Source organism: Natrix helvetica, assembly GCF_964273705.1.
Source record: "Natrix helvetica genome assembly, chromosome: 3".
NCBI classification, from domain to species: Eukaryota; Metazoa; Chordata; class Lepidosauria; order Squamata; family Natricidae; genus Natrix; species Natrix helvetica.
Genome location: NC_138549.1, coordinates 167313861 through 167335934, shown reverse-complemented (window position 1 = coordinate 167335934; position 22074 = coordinate 167313861). Strand labels below are relative to the sequence as shown.

Below are 22074 nucleotides of genomic sequence, written 5' to 3'. Positions count from 1 at the left end.
TGTTAAGTGAACTATGTGGTCATTAAGCAAGCTATTGAATTGGCTTGGTAGAAGCCCGCTGGGAAGGATACATGTGAATGTCTATGGAGATTCTCAGTCATCCTGGTCATGGTTGACCCAAAGGTTTTTTTTTCAGAAGGCAACTGGACTTTTCCTTTGAAGATGTTTTGCTTCTCATCCAAGAAGCTTCTTCAGCTCTGACAGGATAGTGGTAATCTTCATCCTGTGTTTCAACAACCCTCTAAAACAGGGGTATCAAACTTAATTTCATTGAGAGCCACATCAGGGCTGTGGTTGGCCTTGGGGGACTTGGGGGGCGTGGCTGATGGGGTGGTTGTGGCCAGCTTGATGTCACTCACTGGACATGGCTGACTGGGTGGGCATGGCCAGCTTAACACCACTCCCCAAACTGCTGGCATGTTTCCTCTTTGCATTGGGTAGACCAGGCCGAAGCCACACTGGCCCCATATTTCCTCTTCAAATTGGGTAAACGGGGCCGGCCGCACAAGCCAGATCTGACCACATCGCGGGCCGGATTCGGCCCGCGGGCCTTAAGTTTGACCCCTGCTCTAAAAGGATACAAATGACCAGCTATCTGCAAGGAACATAAATCCTTATATTCTCCATTATCCTGTCGGAGTTGAAGAAGCTTTTTGGATGAGAAGCGAAATGTCTTCAAAAGAAAAAAAAACCAGAAGGTCCAGTTGCCTCCTGAAAAAGCACCTTTGGGACATACATGTGAATGGCGATCACATGACCCTGGGATATTGCAACTGTCATAAATACAAGCGCCTGAATTTTGATCATGTGACTATGGGGATACTGCAATGATTGTATCAGTGAAAACCTGCCTTAAGTCACTTTTTTCAGTGCAGTTACACAAATGGTCACTAAACGAATGGTTGTAAGTCGAGGACTTTATATTTCATAAAATGTTAGGTCTGGAAGGGACCTTGGAAATCATCTAGTCCAACTGGAATCTTTCCTTTGAATAATAGATGAAGATTTATAAAATAATATTGTGACTTATGACCGTTTTTTGTACTTACAACTTGCAGTATCCCCATGGTCACATGATCCAAATTTAGATGTGTGATTGCAGTATCCTTTGTTGACAAGCAAAGTCAATGGAGAAACAAGATTCACTTAACAACCGGGTTCCTAACTTAAGAATCACAGTGATTTACTTAATAACTGTGGCAAAAAAGGCGCATAAAATAGGGTAAATCTCACTTAACAAATGTCTCATTTAGCAACAGATATTTTGGGATCAGTTGTCCTCCTAAGTGGAGGAATCCCTGCATAAAGTGCAGTGTTTGACTTTTTGTTCCGTATTTCTGTATTTACAATTTCTGGGTGAATAAGATTTCCCGTTTGTGTTTAGTAAAGATTCTAATCTAGTTAACCTCTGAAAGTCGTTTGCCAAGCTAATTCCTGAGTTAATGCCTGGAGAAGTACGAGTGGTTCTGGATTTGAAGTTTAACATGTATATTGGATTAGCGGCAGTGGTGGATTCAAAAGTTTTTACTACCGGTTCTGTAGGCATGGCTTGGTGGGCGTGGCATGGTTTGGTGGGCGTGGCTTGGTGGGCGTAGCAGGGGAAGGATACTGTAAAATCTCCATTCCCTCCCCACTCCAGGGGAAGGTTACTGCAAAATCCCCATTTCCTCCCGATCAGCTGGGACTCGAGAGGCAGAGAATAGATGGGGGTGAGGTCAGTCAGAGGTGGCATTTGCTGATTCTCCGAACTACTCAAAATTTCCACTAACAGTTCTCCAGAACTGGTCAGAACCTGCTGAATACCACCTCTGCATTAGTGGGTTATCATTGTTGACATCTGAATTACTAAATTTGAGACTCCATGGGCTTCAATCATTTGCTTTGCGATAATCCCGCAAAGTCCATCTGGGTGTTATTAACGCACAGACTGGTCTAACAGAAGCATCTAATCATAAGGTGACCAACTTTTTTACAATGAAAAGGAGGACAAATAAATTGGAAAAAATATATCGTAAATAAAAGAAATATTTTATTCATTGCAACAATAATAGACTAAAATATGATATATGCATAATAAAAACATTTGCAACATTTTATATTGTAATTATGCTTACATGCCTGTTAATTATTATTTAAATGAGTACTTTTCCATTGAATTAATATTTTTTGTCAATGTATCATCTTCTAACAATATATTGGAAATATCTGAACAAGAAATATCCTTCATATTGAATTTTACCGCAAGTGCTGCAGCTAGAGTATCAACATTCAATCTCGATTTCTCACTTGTCGAAAAATCATTGGCAATTGAAAAAAACTCTTTCAACTGCTGCATTAGTTCCAGGGCAGCACAACATAAATTGAACAAGTATAAATAAATGTTCACATGGAATATGTTCATTTTTGAAATGGCTGAAAATATCCACCCATCTTTTATCAATTTCAACATGTTGATTTTCCCATTGTATTAATTTTTCAGAATTTAAATATACATTCAGTCTTCTAATTTCTTCAAAGAGACAATTGTCGTCTATTTTAATGTCTAGCATTTCTTTAGATAAAAATTCTTGAGTCTTGACGAATTGTCATGTCAAATACAAATACGTCACATAACGCGCAACAGATTAGTCTTCAAATATCGAAAAGGAGGACATGTAGGAGGACACTTTTCAAGGGAGGACAGAACTTACAAAAGAAGGACTGTCCTCCCTAAAGGAGGACGGTTGGTCACCTTACTAATCATCCTACGACGTAAAACAGATGGATCTTTAGGTGCCTACAAACAGTTGTGACTTCACATTCATTGCTTTTAGGCTTGCAAAGTAAGTCCCAAAGTACAAAAAAAACCCAAAGGACTTAAGAAAGAAAAATAAAAAAATAAAAAGGAGAGCGGATTTTTTTTTATTTTAATAACAATTACTGAAGTAAGTTTTTGTGCTGTATATTTGAACAGCTTTAAAGATAGTCCTCGAGTTACGACCACAACGAAGCCCCCAAAGATATGCAATACAGCCCTGGTTCGATTCCCAGTAAGGGTATGGCTAGCTGATGAGACCTAAATAGGTTGAAATAGATCTATACTAGTCTCCCTTTATTTATTTATCAGCACAAATACAACACATATATACATATATATATACATATATACATACATATACATAGATAGATGATAGATAGATAGATAGATAGATAGATAGATAGATAGATAGATGATAGATAGATAGATGATAGATAGATAGATAGATAGATAGATAGATAGATAGATAGATAGATAGATGATGATAGATAGATAGATAGATAGATAGATAGATAGATAGATAGATGATAGATAGATAGATAGATAGATAGATAGATAGATAGATAGATAGATAGATACTCTAGAGTACTGCATCCAATTTTGGTCACCACACTATAAAAAAGATGTTGAGACTTTAGAAAAAGTGCAGAGAAGAGCAATCAGGGTGATTAGGGGACTGGAGACTAAAACATATGAAGACCGATTGCAGGAACTGGGCATGGCTAGTCTAGTGAAGAGAAGGACCAGGGAAGACAAACAGCAGTCTGCCAATATTTGAAAGGCTGCCACAGAGAGGAGGGGGTCAAGCTATTCTCCAAAGCACCTGAAGGAGACACAAGGAATAATGGATGGAAGCTGACCAAGGAGAGATTCAAACCTAGAAATAAGGAAGAACTTTCTGACAGTGAGAACAATCAACCAATGAAACAAACGTTGCCTTCAGAAGTTGTGGGAGCTTCATCACTTGAGACTTTCAAGAAGAGACTGGACTGCCATCTGTCAGAAATGGTGTAGGGTCTCATGCTTGAGCCAGGGTGGGGTAGGACTAGATGACCTATATGGTCCCATCCAACTCTGTTAATCTGGTAAGACTCCCAAAACTCCCCACTAAGGTCAATTCTGGGAACCAAGTCTATAATATCTTAACAGATCCCAAGGTTGAGAAACGCTGCTTTATGTGACAGCAGAGGTCGTCCTTGACTTACGAACACAAATGAGCCCAGCATTTATGTTGCTAAGGGAGAAATTTGTTCAGTGAGTTTTGCCCAATTTGACGACTTTCCTTCCCACATTGGTTAAGTGAATCGCTGCAGTTGTTAAATTAGTAACACGATTGTTAAGTGAATCTGGCTCCCCCATTGACTTTTGCTCGTCGGAAGGTAGCCAAGAGGGATCACGTGACGCCCCAGGATACTGCAACCATCATAAATGTGAGTCAGTTGTCAAGCATCTGAATGTCAACCATGTGACCTTGGGATGCTGCAAAACTGTCATGTCACTTTGTTCAGCTCTGTTGTAATTTTGAATGGTCAGTGAATGAACTGTTGTAAGTCGAGGATACTGGTATTAAGTGAGGAACAGCCTACTATGTCTCGTTTTGCAAATCACAGTTCTTAGCCCCAGTTCAGGAAAGTATGTTAACCCAGCTTTGGAGCAATGCGGAGAAATAAGCCACCGGCCACAACAGAAATGGCTAATTTTGCTTCTTCCGTTATTTAAGATAATGCTATTTGCAAGCTTGGCAATCTGTACATTCTTTTGTGATGGATCGGTTCCTGCGTTTTTTCGGGAAGACTTTAATTCCAAAACAAAAGTTTATCTGTCTTCTTCCTCATCCTCTGCTCACTCACTGTTTTTGCAACTGTGCAAAATCTCAAGGTTCTTTATTTGCTTTTTGGGATTCTCTGCTCTGTGTATTTTTTAAAAAAAAGATCCCTTCATTTGGAGATTTCTTCTGAAAAGCAAAGTTTTTCTCAAAAACTTCCCAGATCTTAAACAAGTGTTAGGATCGACATCTTTATCCCATAACATCCTTTTTATTAGAAACTAGCAGATAACGGCGTTGTCCGGGTATTTATTTATAGGGGGAAAATGTCTGGACCAAACATAATTTCTAATGTTGGATTTTCCCCCTTACCAGAGGGAGGACCCTTGTGGAGTCCCGTGAAGCTGTTAACATGGCAACTCCACTGGGCTGTATAGTAGAAGCCATTTTACGGCAATACAGTAGAAGCCATTTGAAGGCACAACAGGCTGTATCGTAACAGAACACACACCTTGAGGGTGTTAGGGGTGTCTTACCCCCACAGTATTTGTTTCCAGAGAGTAAGTCATCTGTGTACCAAATTTGGTTGAAATTGCTCGAGGCATTCCAGAGTTATGCTGGAACATATACACATATTAACAGCCATTTATATATAAAAATATAAATATAAATATAAATATAAATATAAATATAAATATAAATATAAATATAAATATAAATATAAATATAAATATAAATATAAATATAAATATAAATATAAATATAAATATAAATATAAATATAAATATAAATATAAATATAAATATAAATATAAATATAAATATAAATATAAATATAAATAATATAAATATAAATATAAATAATATAAATATAAATATAAATAATATAAATATAAATATAAATATAAATATAAATATAAATATAAATATAAATATAAATATAAATATAAATATAAATATAAATATAAATATAAATATAAATATAAATATAAATATAAATATAAATATAAATATAAATATAAATATAAATATAAATATAAATATAAATATAATATATATAGCCACTAAGCCACAGGCTCTCCTCCTTTATCATATATATATATGATATATATATTAAAGCGTGCCCGGAGATGCCAAAAACACCAGCCTGAGGATGGCGAGTGAGACCTTGCTGAAACATTGCCAAGACAATCTCAATCTTACACGGGAAAAGACCCGAATACAACAAAACCAGCATATACATATACATATACATATACATATACATATACATATACATATACATATACATATACATATACATATACATATACATATACATGTACATGTACATATACATATATATATAATAGAAGATAGATAAATAAGAGGATGTGGGAACTTAATCTAGGTGCCAAGAATTTGCCAAGGCGTGATGCCACCTTTATTGAATTTATTGGGGATCAATTACAGGTAGTTCTCAACCTACAACCACAAATTGATCCCAGAATTTCTGTTGCAAAGCAAGACAGTAATTGAATTTTGCCACATTTTATGACCTTTCTTGCTATGGTTGTTAAGTGAATCACTGCAGTTGTTAAGTTAGTAACACAGCTGTTAAGTGAATCTGACTTCCCCATTGACTTTGTTTATCAGAAGGTCGCAAAAGGTGATTAGGTGACCCATATGACAATCGTCATAAATACGAGTCAGCTGCCATTTTCTGAATTTTGATCACCTGACCATGGGGATGCTGAAATGGTCGTAAAAAAAGGTCATAAATATCACTTTTTTCAGTGCCGTCCTAACTTCAAATGGTTACTAAACTAACTGTTATAAGTTAAGGATTACCCATACCTATTTATTTGGAGCATTTCTGGCCCATTTCTTTCATCCAAAATGAGATGTTTTAAACAGCCTAGAAAACTGAAAAAGGTGGAAATCGAGCCGGAAACGACTAGAGTGAATGCGTTGGGGAACGGTTACCTTTACCTTAAATAAGTCAAGGAGATATCTATAACATATTGTGTTTAATCTTTTTCTTCTTTTAGTTTAGCTACATAATTTGAATTCCTAGCAAGAATGGCGTATCCTATTTAATAATATGAACTCCTTCTGCAGCTTCTGGAATGTTGCAAATAAGGACTGTAGGAAATAAAATGGGATAATAAGGTTCCTTGTGCCAAACCTGAATGAAACAGTAATTTCTATTGTTCCAGCTTTGCAGAAGATGGACCTTTCTTAAAAGAATTTTTCCCAGTAGCAAAATCACAAGAAGTTCTCGTGGCACTTCAAAACAGAAAAAAAAATGCTCCATTTTCATTTTCCAATTTATCCTAAATTTACATCCAATTTTTATACATAGGAAGTTGATGAACATGAATTAGAGAGGAGAATTTGAATGTTTTCATTTCCTCTTTCCACTGCCAGAGTTTTATTTAGGTGACTTTAAGTATGCCATTGTCTCAGCCTTTCTACAATATATTCTTACTAGGATATACACTTACGCAGTGCAGGAGAAAAAGAGAAAGAGGCAGCAGGCAGAGTCAAGCAAGTCATCAGCTTAGAACCTTACATTCCCACAAACAGTTTAAGACAGACCAATCCCTCTTGAATTCTGTTGATACTGTTCAATTCCCAATTATCCTGACTTTTAATGTTGACCATTAGTTGACTAACTTTTTAAAGTATCGACATGAGGAAGTAAAATCACCTTAATTGGAAATTATTGGGTAGTCCTGATTCTTCATGCTTGCCACTTAATTATACATGCAAAGTGCTTTGATTGTTTGCACAATTCTCTATACAATGCAAAGTGTTATTCATTATTTTGGGATAAATCACACCTTTCCAGATTGTAAACCTTGTCATCTGCCCTCAATAGCTTCCAGGAGAGATTGCTTAGAGAAATTTGGCCTCAAGAGCAGAGAGAAGATTACTAAAGATGATGATGTCATTTGCACTACTGAATATTCCCGCATTGTCCCTTTGGAAAATGGGGAGGTAAGTAGCTTTGATCGCTTTCCTACTTCAAATTCTATATTTAAAGTGATAGGATTAGATGACAGGTAGTCCTTGATTTACGACCACAATTGAGCCCAAAATTTCTGTTGTTAAGTGAAACATTTTCTGAAATGGTTGCTGGAGGGGGTTGGACTAGATAGAAGGTCCTTCCAACTCTGTTATTCTATATACTTCTATATACAAGTCGCCAAGAGTCAGACACAACCAAATGATTAAACAACAAGAATATATTCAGCAAAGACTTTTTTTCCTTCTTCCTAGCAGATTGCTTATTCCGGGCTTTTTCCAGTCTCGTGAACGTTACCTTTTAAATCGTTTTTTGAGCTTTCCAAAACTGATAAAAGACTGTGGGATTTTGCACTTCATGCATCCTGTTGCAAAATTCTACTATAATCTTGGGTCACGTTGGTAGAATTGTTCCATCTGTGAGGATGCTACGTCCCAGCTGGGAAATCCTGCTGAGAACTGGAGGGGGGGAGGGGGGGGGAGAGATGGGGTGTGTAGGAAGAAAGATATTGTACAATTGCAGACATCTTTTGTCACAGAGCAAAATCAATACAGGTCATCCCTGATGTACAACCACAATTGAACCCAAAGTTTCTGTTGCTAAGCGAGACTGTTAAGTGAGTTTTGTCCCGTTTTGCAACATGGCTTGCCACGGTTGTTAAGTGAATCTGGCTTCTCCATTGACTTTCCTGGTCTTGCTAAGTGAGAAATTTGTTAAGTGAGTCTTGCCCCATTTTATGACTTTTCTTGCCACGTTTGTTAAGGGATTCACTGCAGCAGTTAAATTAGTAAACTGTTGTCACGTGATGTATCGCAACTCCCCCTCCCTCCCCCCCATGGCCAGCACATGATGAATCTGGCCTGCAGGCCGCGAGTTCGACACCCCTAGTCTATAACATTGTTTTTCAATCTTGGCAATTTTAAGACCCGTAGATTTCAATGCCCAGAATTCCCTAGCCACCATTTTGGCTGGGAATTCCGGGTGTTGAAGTCCATGCGTCTTAAAGTGGCCAAAGTTGAAAAACACTTGCCAATAAAATGAAGCTTTTATACAAGACAAGACAAGACAAGACAAGACAATAGCAGAGTTGGAAGGGACCTTGGAGGTCTTCTAGTCCAACCCCCTGCCTAGGCAGGAAACCCTGTACTGTTTCAGACAAATGGCTATCCAACATCTTCTTAAAGACTTCCAGTGTTGGAGCATTCACAACTTCTGGAGTCAACTTCTGTTCCACTGATTAATTGTTCTAACTGTCAGGAAATTTCTCCTCAGTTCTAAGTTGCTTCTCTCCTTGATTAGTTTCCACCCATTGCTTCTTGTTCTACCCTCAGGTGCCTTGGAAAATAGTTTGACTCCCTCTTCTTTGTGGCAACCCCTGAGATATTGGAACACTGCTATCATGTCTCTCCTAGTCCTTCTTTCTATTAAACTAGACATACCCATTTCCTGCAACCGTTCTTCATTATGTTTTAGTCTCCAGTCCCCTAATCCTCTTTGTTGCTCTTCTCTGCACTCTTTCTAGAGTCTCCACATCTTTTTTACATCGTGGCGCCCAGAACTGAATGCAGGATTCCAAGTGTGGCCTTACCAAGGCATTATAAAGTGGTATTAACACTTCACGTGATCTTGATTCTATCCCTCTGTTGATGCAGCCAGAACTGTGTTGGCTTTTTTGGCAGCTGCTGCACACTGCTGGCTCATATTTAAATGGTTGTCCACTAACTCCAAGATCCCTTTCACAATTGCTACTGTTGAGCAAGGTACCACCTATACTGTACCTGTGCATTTCGTTTTTGTTGCCTAAATGTAGAACCTTACTCTTTTCACCATTGAATTTCATTTTATTAGATAGTGCCCAATGTTCAAGTTTGTCAAGATCCTCCTGTGTCTTTAGCCTATCTTCTGGAGTGTTGGCTATTCCTGCCAGCTTGGTGTCATCTGCAAATTTGATGAGTTCCCCATATATTCCCTCATCCAAATCATTGATGAAGATGTTGAAGAGTACTGGGCCCAAAATAGAGCCTTGGGGTACTCCACTGCATACCTCCCTCCATGTAGATGCAGTTCCATTGAGGACTACATGTTGAGTGCGGTTGGTCAGCCAGTTACGAATCCATCTGGTGGTGATGCTGTCTAACCCACATTCTTCTACTTTATCTAGTAGTAGGTTATGGTCTACCTTATCAAATGCCTTACTGAAGTCCAAGTAAACTATATCGACGGCATTCCTCTGGTCCACTAATTTTGTCACGTTGTCAAAGAATGCAATAAGATTAGTCTGGCACGATCTGTTTTTGACAAATCCATGTTGGCTTTTGGCTATTACTTTGTTTGCTTCTAGGTGTTCGCAAATTCGTTGCTTGATTATCTTTTCCAGAATCTTTCCGGGTATTGAGGTCAGGCTGATAGGTCTGTAGTTTCCTGGATCTGTTTTTTTCCCCTTTTTTGAAGATGGGAACCACATCAGCTCTTTTCCAGTCCTCTGGTAGTTCCCCGGTGTTCCAGGATCTCTGAAAGATATAATTCAGTGGTTCTGAGATCTCGTCTGCTAGTTCCTTCAGAACCCTGGGGTGTAATCCATCCGGTCCTGGTGATTTGAACTCGTCTAGGGTAGACAGGTGCTCACTTACCATTTTCTTCCCTATTTCAATTTGTGTTCCTAATCTGATTTTTGTGGAGCTGTTTTTGATAGGTTAGACTGTTTTATCCCTTTGTGTAAAGACAGATGCAAAACATGAGTTAAATAGTTCTGCTTTTTCCCTGTTGCTTGTCACCTTCTTGCCACTTTCTCCCAGCAATGGACCAATTGTTTCCTTAACTCTTTTCTTGTTTTTAACATGTTGGAAGAAGCTTTTTTTGTTATTTTTTACTTTTGTGGCAAGCCTTTCTTCATTGTGAGCCTTAGCTTTCCTCACTTCATCTTTACATGCTCGGGCTATTTGCTGATATTCTGCCTTAGTTATGTCCCCTCCTTTCCACTTTTTGTACTTATCTTTTTTGTCTTTCAATTTGTCAGAGAATTCTTTTCCTATATTATTCTTTAAAATTTTGTTTTCATAGCTCTGGGACAACGATTGTTGAATTTGAAGCAACATTTATCATGAACTAAGTGAAATGAAATTAATATTAGACCGTGAGCCACAATTCTGATTTGTGATCTAAAACAAGCTCACGAGTTATGTTTCATCCCCAGTTGCCTCATCTATAAAACCAGAGCAGTTATGATTTATCTGCCAGGCCTGCTGTGCAGTGGAGTGAAATGAGAAGAGAAAATAATTTACCCTAAGCTTTAAAGAAGCACATAAGCATCGAATTAATCCGACACCATGGACAAATTATTTCCAGATGGAAAATCAAATGGATTTTACCTCTGCCTGAAACTTTCCCAGAAATCTGAAGTCTCAAAATAAAATTGGAAAGACATGAGGATTATTTTTAAAGATTTTTAATTATTTCAAACCCTCCTCCCCATCTTAACTGAAAATTTAAATTATAAAATAATTGATAATATAAATAATGCATAATGCTGATAAAAAAATAAAGATAAGGCTTGACTATATGCCAAGATGCAAACTATATACCCACCAGAGTGGTACCTACTTATCTACTCCATTTCCATGCTTTTGAACTGCTATTTTGGCAGGAGCTGGAGCAAGTAACGGGAGCTCACCCCATCGTGCAGCACTTGGGCCTTGAACCCGGGCTGTCAGATTTTCAGCTGACAAGTTCAGCATCTTTAACCGCTAAGCCAGTGATGGCTAACCTTTTTGTAGTCGCGTGTCGAAAGCCCGCACCCATAATACAATGTGTGCGTGACACCTCCTGCACCCTTGCACATGTGCCCCGCCCACACGCATGCGTGCCTGACCCCCATGCATGCATGTGCAAACCCCGTGCTCCCACTGCACATGCGTCCCACCACCTCCGCCCAGTTTTGGCTTTCAGGTTGGTTGAGGAGACTTTCCAGGCCCAAAACAGGGTACGGGGGCGCTGTGTGAAGCCCCAAAATACTATGCGAGTGGCCCCCTGCATGCACCCTCCCCTGCACATGCACGTGCGGCTCCCTGCATGTTCCCCATGCATGCACAGCAGAGACCCAAAGAGCAGCTGCCTGGCAGGAGTTGCATCCTGGCACAGGACCTAGTTATTTGCGGGATCGTGTCCTGCCCCATACATCCCTCCGGCCGATTCGCTCACACAGAGAGGGACTCCTCCGGGTGCCGTCCACCAGGCTGTGCCAGCGGACGACGCCTAGGGGAAGGGCCTTCTCTGTGATGGGCCCGACCCTCTGGAATGACCTTCCCCCCAACATCAGAATGACTACGGATCTCCACTCCTTCCGTCAGAAACTTAAAACCCACCTATTCCAGCTAGCCGGCTTGGCCTAATTCCACCTATCCCACCTCAGTTCTATTTCTAAATTTTTAAGATTGGTTTTAAGGTCTGTTTTTTAATTTTTATAAATTGTACAGGGGTTGTTTAATTTGGTTTTTACCTATGTGTATGATTGTTTGTATGTTTTAAATTTATTCCTGTACACCGCCCCGAGTCCCTCCGGGGAGAGGGGGCGGTCTAGAAATTTAATAAATTATTATTATTAATTATATGCATGGTGGAGCTGGGCTGGGGCGATGGCTGGCATGGCCACAGAGAGGACTCTGCCTGCCACAGGTTTGCCATCACGGTGCTAAGCCATCCTGCCCACAATGCTGATGAAAAGATTAATCAAATCAATCTATGTTTAGAAGGAAGCCTTTTCTATCATACAATTCTTCCAGAAATCAGATTGATCCCCAGCCTTGCTGGCCTTCCTGAAGCACAGAAAACTTGATTTTGTGCCCAAGCATGCAGCCTTTTATCTTCTGGCTGTGTAAACAGTTGAGTTATAATTTAGCTACTGTGGGTCTTTTTTTACATTTATGTATTTTATGTGCTTTATTTAGTTTTTTAATCTATCTTTATTGTAAGCTGAGCAGAATCACATATACGGGATGGGGTTTCGATATAAAAAATAAAATAAATAAATATAGTGTGGAAGTATATCCAATTTGGGGGTGTAGGCTGTTGAGATGTGTGAGGAAGTTGTCCAGTTTTTCTTTCCCATGTGGCCAAACACATCCTGGACCTGACCAACCACTGCCTGACCAACACATACTTCATCCCTAATGGACAAAGATACAAACAGACAGAAGGAGCACCCATGGGATCACCCCTCTCACCCGTCATTGCAAACTTATACATGGAACATTTTGAAACGAACGCCTTAGATAAATCTGAACACAAACCCAAACTCTGGTTTAGATATGTAGATGACACTTTGGTAATTTGGCCACACGGGAAGGAAAAACTGGACAACTTCCTCACACATCTCAACAGCCTACACCCCAAAATACAATTCACCATGGAAATAGAAGCAAACAACCAACTTCCCTTTCTGGATGTCCTAATCTACAAAAAACCCAATGGCTCCCTACGACACACCATCTACCAGAAAAAAACACGCACCAACCGCTACTTAAACGCACAATCCCATTACCACCCTGCACAGATCAACTCTGTAGCCAAGACCCTCCTCTCCAGAACCAAATGTCTAGCCGACAAAGACCACCTGAAAAGTGAATTACACACTCTCACAAACATATTAATTTCCAATGAATTCCAAAGAAAAACAATTACCAACGTAATCCAAAGGGAGAGTCCCCCCAAAAACCGAGACACAGAACAGGACGATGGCATCGCCCTCCTCCCTTACATCAAAGGCACCACAGATAAAATCAGCAAAATTCACCACAAACACAATATCAAGACAGCCTTCAACACTGACCAAAAAATAGCCAACATCTTAAGAAACCCCAAAGACAAGATCCAGCTAGAAAACCAAGAAGTCTACGAAACACCATGCAAAATCTGCCCTGCAACATACATAGGACAAACAAATAGGAGAATAAATGCACGCATCGCAGAACACAATAACGCAATAAGAAAAAAGAAAAAACTTACTCCCTTTTCCAGCACCTTAAAGCTACAGGACATGAAATGAATTTTGAAGGAACCAAATTAATCTCCAAAACTGAACACTTCAACAAGGGAATAATTATGGAAGCTATCGAAATAGAGAAACACCCCCTCAACATGAATAAACGTGACAGTGCCTCCCACCTGCCAGACATCTGGAAACCAACCGTGGTAAATAAACAAGCCCCACGCACCACCCAGGGTGTTACAACACAAAACAACAACAGACACACAGCCAGCACCAATCACCACCAATCTACGAATCATGATACAGCCACACAGCCAATCAATCCACTTACTGAAACAATGCCAACATTCCACACACCCCCACCAAGATTTATAGAAAGACGGCAGCTCCAGCCATGCTTTAAGGCAAAAACACAGCCTGAGGATGGCGAGTGAGACCTCGCCGAAATGTTGCCAAGACAATCTCAATCTTACACAGGAAAAGACCCGAATACAACAAGACCAGTGCACGCACACACACACACACGCACACACACACACACAAAGTTTCTGCCTTTAGCTACTGAACATTAGTCAGAGTTTCTGGAGAGAAATTTATTGCCAAGTCTGAGGGTTTGAGAGAGAGAAATTGCCTGAACAAAGTACTTCCTTTTATGAACTTCATTTTTCTGGTGCCTGTTGCACAATGTATTTTTATGAGCAAACCAAATCCGTGTAATAAAAGGTGAATATAATTTTGTAAATAGTGATAAAATGCTGTATATAGGTCATAAAAGTTTAGGGTTTTTTTTTTCTTTTTACATTAAAAAGAAATCCTGGGAAAAAAAATGCTCTCTAATTTTGAGAAATATTGCAGTTTTAAAATTTCTCTTTGGGGTTTTGCAGATTGTGGTTTCTTTGGTGAATGGGCGTCCGGGAGCTATGAATTTCTCGTATTCCCCTCTTCTGCGGAATTTCACCAAAGCGACGAATATTCGATTGCGGTTCCTCAGAACCAACACTCTGCTCGGACACCTGATGGGGAAGGCCTTGAAGGATCCCACTGTGACCAGGAGGGTGAGATGCGTTTACAATTTCCTTTGAATTGTCAACTTGGTCACTGCCACTGGTCCAGTTGTTTCTGGAGACAGATGAGAAATTAACGTAATTGTAAACCAGGGGTGTCAAATTCAAGGCCCGCGGGCCAAAGCTGGCCTGCGGGGTGCTTAGATCTGGCCTGTGGGGCTGCCCTGGAAGCAGTGAAGGCCCGCCCCGCGGTGCTTCTGCCAGCAAAAATGGAGTTCGGGAGGGCGTCTTGCGCCCCCCTCCCCCCCAAGCTCTATTTCGCTGGCAGAGAGCTGCAGGAGGCTGTTGTGGCCAAAAACGGAGCTTGGGAGAGCTGTGTGCGCCCCCCCCCCCCGAGCTCCATTTCCCTGGCAGAGAGCTGCAGGAGGCTGTGACTGCCAAAAATTGAGCTCACAAGGGCTGCTCACGGCCCCTGAGTTCTGTTTTTGCTGGCAGAGGGCTGCAGGAGACCATCGCAGCCGAAAACGGAGCTCAGTAGCTTGTTTTTGTTGGTAGAGTGGTCAGGCTGCCGCAGGCGCCTCCAAGACGAATGACATGCTGGCCACACCCACCCCAACCCCCTGAGGTCAAGCACAACCCTTAAGCGGCGCACAATGAAATCAAGTTTGACACCCTGGTTGTAAACCAACTGTTTTGGAAGATTACCACAAGCCAGTTTGATGTAGTGGTTAAGGTTCTGATCTAGAAACCAGGAGATGGTGAATTCTAGTGCCCCCTTAGTCTTGAAGTTCATCTTGTAATTTGGGGTCAGTCATCAGGAGACTCTTTAAGTTCTAGTCTTGCCTTAATGATGAAAACCAGCTGGGTAATTTTGGACCAATCACTAGGAGACTGTGAGTTCTAGTCCTGCCTCAGGCATGACAGTCTATTTGGTGACTTTGTGCCAGTCTCTCTCTTCCAACCCGACCTCCCTCACAGGGTTGTTGTTGTGAAAAAAATAGGAGGAGGAAGGAGTTTTATGTTTGTTCATTGCCTTAAGTAATTGATAAAGTAATAAAGCCAGGATACAAATCTAATCAATAAAGAAAATAAAGAAAGAAAAATACTGGAAGATGTAATAAATATTTCAGTGCCTTTGACCATTTCTAATCAAAGCAAGCAGGCAACAAATTGTCAGGAGGTTTTAACATAAAATTAATTATTTAATCAGACTAGATTTCTACAGTAAAAGCAAAAACTGTGCATCCAGAGAATCATATTGTTAGGTTACAGATGGATGTATATATATGTATATGTATGTATATGCATATGTATTGCAATTTGTGCTGATAAATAAATAAAGGGAGACTAGTATAGATCTATTTCAAGCTATTTAGCTCTCATCATCTAGCCATACCGTTACTGGGATTTGAACCTGGGCTGTTTTTACATGTTAGGCAATTGTATTAGCCTCTAAGCCACAAGCTCTCCTTCCTTATCAGCTGAGCCAAGGAAATAATTAAGTGTTATGTCAAAGCACCTGGTATGCCCAAAAATGGTATATTTACAAAGGCAAAAGGGAAGCAGTATGCTCCCTCCCATATTTGGGCATACCAGGTGCTTTGACATAATACTTAATGTATACGTATGTATATGTATGTATGTATATGTATATGTAACCTAACAAAATTCGGCGGTTGTCAACTGGCAGGTATTTATGACGGTTGAACCAACTGCATGGCTCGCGTAACGATTATGTTGACCACAGCAAAGAAGGCTGTAAATGGGGCGTGACTCATTTAATGACTATGCAATTTGCCGATGGATGTTCCAGTCCCAACTGTACTTATAAGTCAAGGTCATATTTTTCAGCCCTCAGCCACTTCTGCCTTTTTTTTTTTTCTTACCTTTTTTGGCATAAAGTTCCTGGAAGATCCATGATGTCATCCTAAAGTTATTTTGTCACAATGGTGACATGGCTACCAGGCCAATATAATCTTGCAGCTTCAGCCCACCACCTAAATCCAGCAGGTTGGGAAATTACCAAGCACAACCAACCTCTGAATACTGCTTTTCTTTACTTGTAAAATGCTTATTTGATTGCCCGACCAAGATTAATTTTGCTCTTGAGTGAATAGTTATGCCTCATGATTTTCTCACAGTGGTGAGAAGGCTGGAGCGGGTTTTTTTTTGCAAATTGACGAAGGAATCTCTGTTTTTCTAGTATTACTACAGCATCAAAGATATCAGCATCGGAGGACGTTGTGTCTGCCATGGTCATGCTGACGTGTGTGACGCCAAGGACCCTAAAGATCCTTACAGGTAAGTCTTCCTTGAAAAATCAATGGTCACTTACGACCATTATAGCAGCCCCATGATCAAAATTTGGACCCTCGGCCACTGACTCATATTTATGACGGTTGCAGTGTCCCAGGGTCACGCGATCACTTTTTGAGACCCTCTGACCAGCAAAGTCGATGGGGAAGCCAAGTTCACTTAACAACCACGTTACTAACTTAAGCACTGCAACGATTCACTTAACGACTGTGGCAAAAAAGGTCATAAAATGGAGGAAATGTCACTTAAGATTTCACAAAGGAGAATGAAGCCATACGTGGAGAGAAAAAGGCCCATTAAACAGACTGGTTTCAAAAAGCGCTGAACAAAATGATAGCTAACATAAAATGGATGGGTTAGAGAGCAAGAAAACAGGAAGAGTGTTGTGACAGCATATTCGGACAGTGAGGAGGTTGGGGAGGAACATGGGCCAGTCCTGGAGTCTGGGGAAGGCACTGATGAGGGCTCTGTGTCGGAGGCAGAGAGGGGGCCATAACTGTATGCCAGTTAACAGCTGCCTTCAGAGTCAGGCATCAGTGAGGCAGAAGAACAGCTGGAGCCTGTTCCCAGTGTATGCATGCACAGAGTTGCCAGATGAAGGGAACAGCTAAAAAACAGGGGTCGACTTGGGAGTAAGGCCAGAGGTGGACAATGAATGGCCCCTCCCAGAGGAAATAAAAGAGGAGCAAAAGGGGAGTGGAGTTTGCAGGAGACAATTAGTTTGCTTAATTGGTTCGTGACTCTCTGAGACTCCTTACCAAGTTTTCCAGATATCCACCTGGCAGCTCTCCAAGCCAGATTAGATCTGTGACTGTAAATCCTCCCTCGAAAGACTTTGCTGGATTTGAATGAGCAGAATTCACAGTAAATTAATAAAAGAGTTTTTTGTCAGGACATTGGGTTTGCTTCATGCTCTTGGGAAGCCTCGGTCAGAACAAGGAGAAGGTTGATGGTAATTTTGCTTCTTGGGTACATCATGCACAGTTCTTGCTTCTTGGGTACATCATGCACAGTTGCAGGAACTAGGTATGTTTAGCTTAAGAGAAAGAAGGACTAGGGGAGACATGATAGCAGTGTTCCAATATCTCAGGGGCTGCCACAAAAAAGAGGGAGTCAAACTATTCTCCAAGGCACCTAAGAGTAGAAAAAGAAGCAATGGATGGAAACTAATCAAGGAGAGAAGCAACTTAGAACAGAGGAGAAACTTCCTGACAGTTAGAACAATGAATCAGTGGAACAGCTTGCCTCCAGAAGTTGTGAATGCCCCAACACTGGAAGTCTTTAAGAAGACGTTGGATAGCCATTTGTCTGAAACGGTATAGGGTTCCCTGCCTAGGCAGGGGGTTGGACTAGAAGACCTCCAAGGTCCCTTCCAACTCTACTATTGTATTGTATTGTAATTATGTTAAGTGCTGTATCCTTTTTATGCAAAGACAATGCAGTTGCTTTTTGTGATACAATATCTATCTACACTAGCTATGATATCAAGGCCTTTGACTTATTAAATCATGCCTGAATGTGGTTCTTATTATGACTAATGGGTGTAGCAGAATGCGCAATTATTCTTCTGTGGAAACCTTACATTGAGCCAAAAGCTACTGTTAAAAACTATGTCTGGAGAATAGACAGGGTACAGCAATAAAGTAAGGATGAATAGTGATCTCATATCTGTTTAAATTATATATTAAATATATCCAAAGAATGAAAGGATAACATCTGGAATCAATATTGGAGATTGAAACATATTCCTGTATGCGATATGAAGAAGACACTCCTTTGGACCCAAACCAAGAATGTTATTGAAAGTGATAATGAAGTGTAATAATCCCAAACGTGCTTTTTTCAAGAGGCAACTGGGCTTCCTTGTTCTTCTTTGAAGACGTTTTGCTTCTCATCCGAGAAGCTTCTTCAGCTCTGAAGCTTCTTGGATGAGAAGCAAAACGTCTTCAAAGGAAAAACAAAAAAAGTCTAGTTGGCTGTTGAAAAAAGCACCTTTGGGACGAACATGATCTGGATGACTGAGAATCTTCGTGGACATTTAGCTATGTGAAGAGTATTAATGTTAAATATTGAAAGAAACGTCCAAGCAATGCGCTTAGTGAATTCGAAATTGATGACGAAGAAGTGAACATGGGAAACTGCTTTGTTTTCCTGGGCTCAAGAATATATTGTTAAACACAAAAAATCAGTAGTTGGGATAGAGTTCAAAAATACGGTACGAGTTTATTGCGTGCTATTTGTACACAAGAATCTGATTCAATAACAGCCAAATTAGCATTGGATAAGATTCAATGGAATTCACAGGGCTGGATTTAGACCTCTTACGGCAGTAGAGACTTCAAACTTATGACACATTTGATGCTGCCTTCCAGCTCAGCCTGGCCATCTCCTACATCTATAAAGATGGAGTGAAATGTAGGAGATTAATCCTAGAAAGGAAGGCAGACCAGAGGTGATATTCAGCCGATTCGGACTGGTTCTGGCGTACTGGTAGCGGAAATTTTGAGTAGTTCAGAGAACCGCCTCTGGCTGGCCCCGCCCTGCTGCCCCCACTGTTTCCTGTCCTATATTCCCTTGTTTATTAGCTCAGCTGATTCGCACGGCCAAGTGGATTGCTGCCCCTCAGCTGTGCTAAAAAACAGCTCTGCTCACCAGCACTGACACCAAGAGCGGTCTTTGAGTGCTGTGCATGCATGCAAAGTGCTCTCTCATAGAACCTGTAGGAAAAGATTTGGACTGAGGCAGACATAGATATTGTGAACTGATGGATTTTGTAGATGGTTCCTGATATGGATTGCAAGAGGAACTAATCATGGATCTAATACATGCTGAAGAATTGAGCATTACTTGAGATAATTCATCTTATTCTATTGAAATATCATTTCTACCTGTTGAAGATGCAGTACATCTGTGGACCAAACACAAGCTTTGCATCTAGTTCCTCAGAGGATGTGTGGATATAGACAAAAATACAATATGTTTGTGTTTTACTATATCCTTGCTTTCAAAGCCCATGCTAATAACAATCTCTTTGCTAAATCAGATTAACAATCCCTTGTTAATACCAAGATAACTAAAAAGACAACATCTATTTGAAGCTAAAACTAGGCAATTAGTGGTTTTGGAAGTCTCATGAAGATTATGTTAATTATATCAACCATTTCCTCTAGATATTTTCTTTATTATGTTTCCTTATCTTTTTCTCAGAGAAATTTGGGATTTTCCCACAATGAAACGTCATTGCTTTTTTTCTTGCTGCTGGTACCAGTAAATATAAATCGTTTCAGGGTTAATGAAATTAATTCATAGTGAAATCTATAGAAGGACAAATAAGAAGGTAATCTTTTTTTAAAGTAAAAAAGCATGTTTTTGGAGCCCACGTGTTTTAAAAAGATAGGATAAACACAAAATTAAAAGGAGGGAAAGAGCAAAGAGGGAAGAATAGCTCAGTTTTTAACTCAGGATTAAACCTTGACCACCCTGAATAATAAAAATTTGAGAATCTCCATCGACATGCTGCAAATGGAAGTTCTTGCGTGACATCTCTAGGCTTTCAAAACTTTGTATGTGGTAATAGCTACCAGTATTTTACAGGAGGTTCTTGAGTCACATCTCTTAAGTGGAGAAGCCAACAGAATACTCGAGATCTACTGCATATGTCTGTCTAGTCTTGCATAGTGTACATATTCTCCAGTAAAAAATGTAAACTTTCAGAAGGACATTGGCAGATTGCTCATTCTCCATGCAACTTGACATAAGCAGTATTGTGCAATGGATGGCGAGCTACAGGCAGCCTAAAATGTTGGCTGCTTCTCCCAATGAAATGCATGGACTATTCGTTTCTTAATTTCCAGATCGGTGATGGCTAACCTATGGCACAGGTGGCACGCAGAGCCCTCTGAGGACATGGCAGCCGTCACCTCGCATGCATGTGCACCTCCTGCCAGCCAGCTAGTCTTCGGGTCTCTGCTGTGCATTCATGTGGGCGGGGCGCATGCAAGGGACGCACATGCACAAGCACAGTGGGTGCATGCGAGGGGTGCTTGCATTGCATTTTGAGAGTTCGTGTGGTGCCCCTACACTCCATGTTGGTGCTGGAGGCCTTTCATGCCCAAAATGGGCCACGGGGGGGGCAGCCCCCCCTCCCCATGCCACATTTTAGGCCTGGAAAGCTTCAGTGTTTTTTGTCACGCTCTGTTATGATGGACAGTCGTCCTCTTGGCTTCTGTGTCCTCTTTGGATGATTCAGAAACATTCGGTTTGCATTTTGTGGGAAAGAATGTTGTATTTTAGCCTAACAGGGCAGTTCATTTTCTTGGAAGGAAATGCGTTTTTCTTATGTCCATTTCCTTTGTCTTTAAAGACTCATCGGTCATTTTTGTCAAGGAATCTGGGGTTGTGTTATAGCCATTGTTAGACTCCGAAGTGGGGCTAGAGAACTCGTGCTCCAAGGGGCCCAGCTTCTCTTCAACAATCTGCTTTTCTCCGGGACATCCGAGAGACAACCTGTTTTTTGCAGATCCATCTCATGATATATGAGCTGGCAACATTTCAGCAGATTTTGCAATGTGACCGAATTCACCTTCTTTCTGAATGTGGACCATAGATTGAAGATGCACAATACTTGGTGATGCTTCTTTGAGAAGAGATTTATGCTTTCAAACGTAGTCTTCCATTCTGAGGAGGAATTCAGGCTATTCCTTCCTATTTTTTTTAACCTGTCCAATAATTAGATGTGTGAATGGGAAAGGTTGGTTCCTTCCTTCCTTCCTTCCTTCCTTCCTTCCTTCCTTCCTTCCTTCCTTCCTTCCTTCCTTCCTTCCTTCCTTCCTTCCTCCTCCCTCCCTTTATTCCTTCCTGTCTCCCACCCTTCCTCCCTCCCTCCCTTGAACCTTCCTCCTTTTTAGATTTGTAAGGTTCTGTCAACATTGTTGTTAGTTGTGAAGTAGTATTGCGACCCCATGGACAAAGTTCCTCCAGGCCTTCTGGTCCTCTACCACTCTCTGGAGTCCATTTAAGCTCAAGCCGACTGCTTCAGTGACTCCAGCCAGCCAGCTCCTTCTCTGTCGTCCCCTTCTTCTTTTGCCCTCCATCTTTCCCAGCATGAGGCTCTTCTCCAGTGAGTTCTTCCTTCTCATTAGGTGGCCAAAGTATTTGAGTTTCCTCTTCAGGATCTGGCCTTCTAAAGTGCAGTCAGGGT

General features: G+C 40.6%; 1 protein-coding gene across 1 annotated transcript in view; it reads left to right on the top strand.

Moving 5' to 3' along the window:
- Positions 1-22074, top strand: part of LAMA5 (laminin subunit alpha 5) — a 258524-nt gene that overhangs the window by 76571 nt on the left and 159879 nt on the right. The window contains exons 4-6 of the mRNA XM_081949680.1: positions 7425-7543; positions 14439-14609; positions 16762-16859. Coding sequence (XP_081805806.1) covers positions 7425-7543; positions 14439-14609; positions 16762-16859 — 388 coding nt within the window. The remainder of the gene's footprint in view (positions 1-7424; positions 7544-14438; positions 14610-16761; positions 16860-22074) is intronic.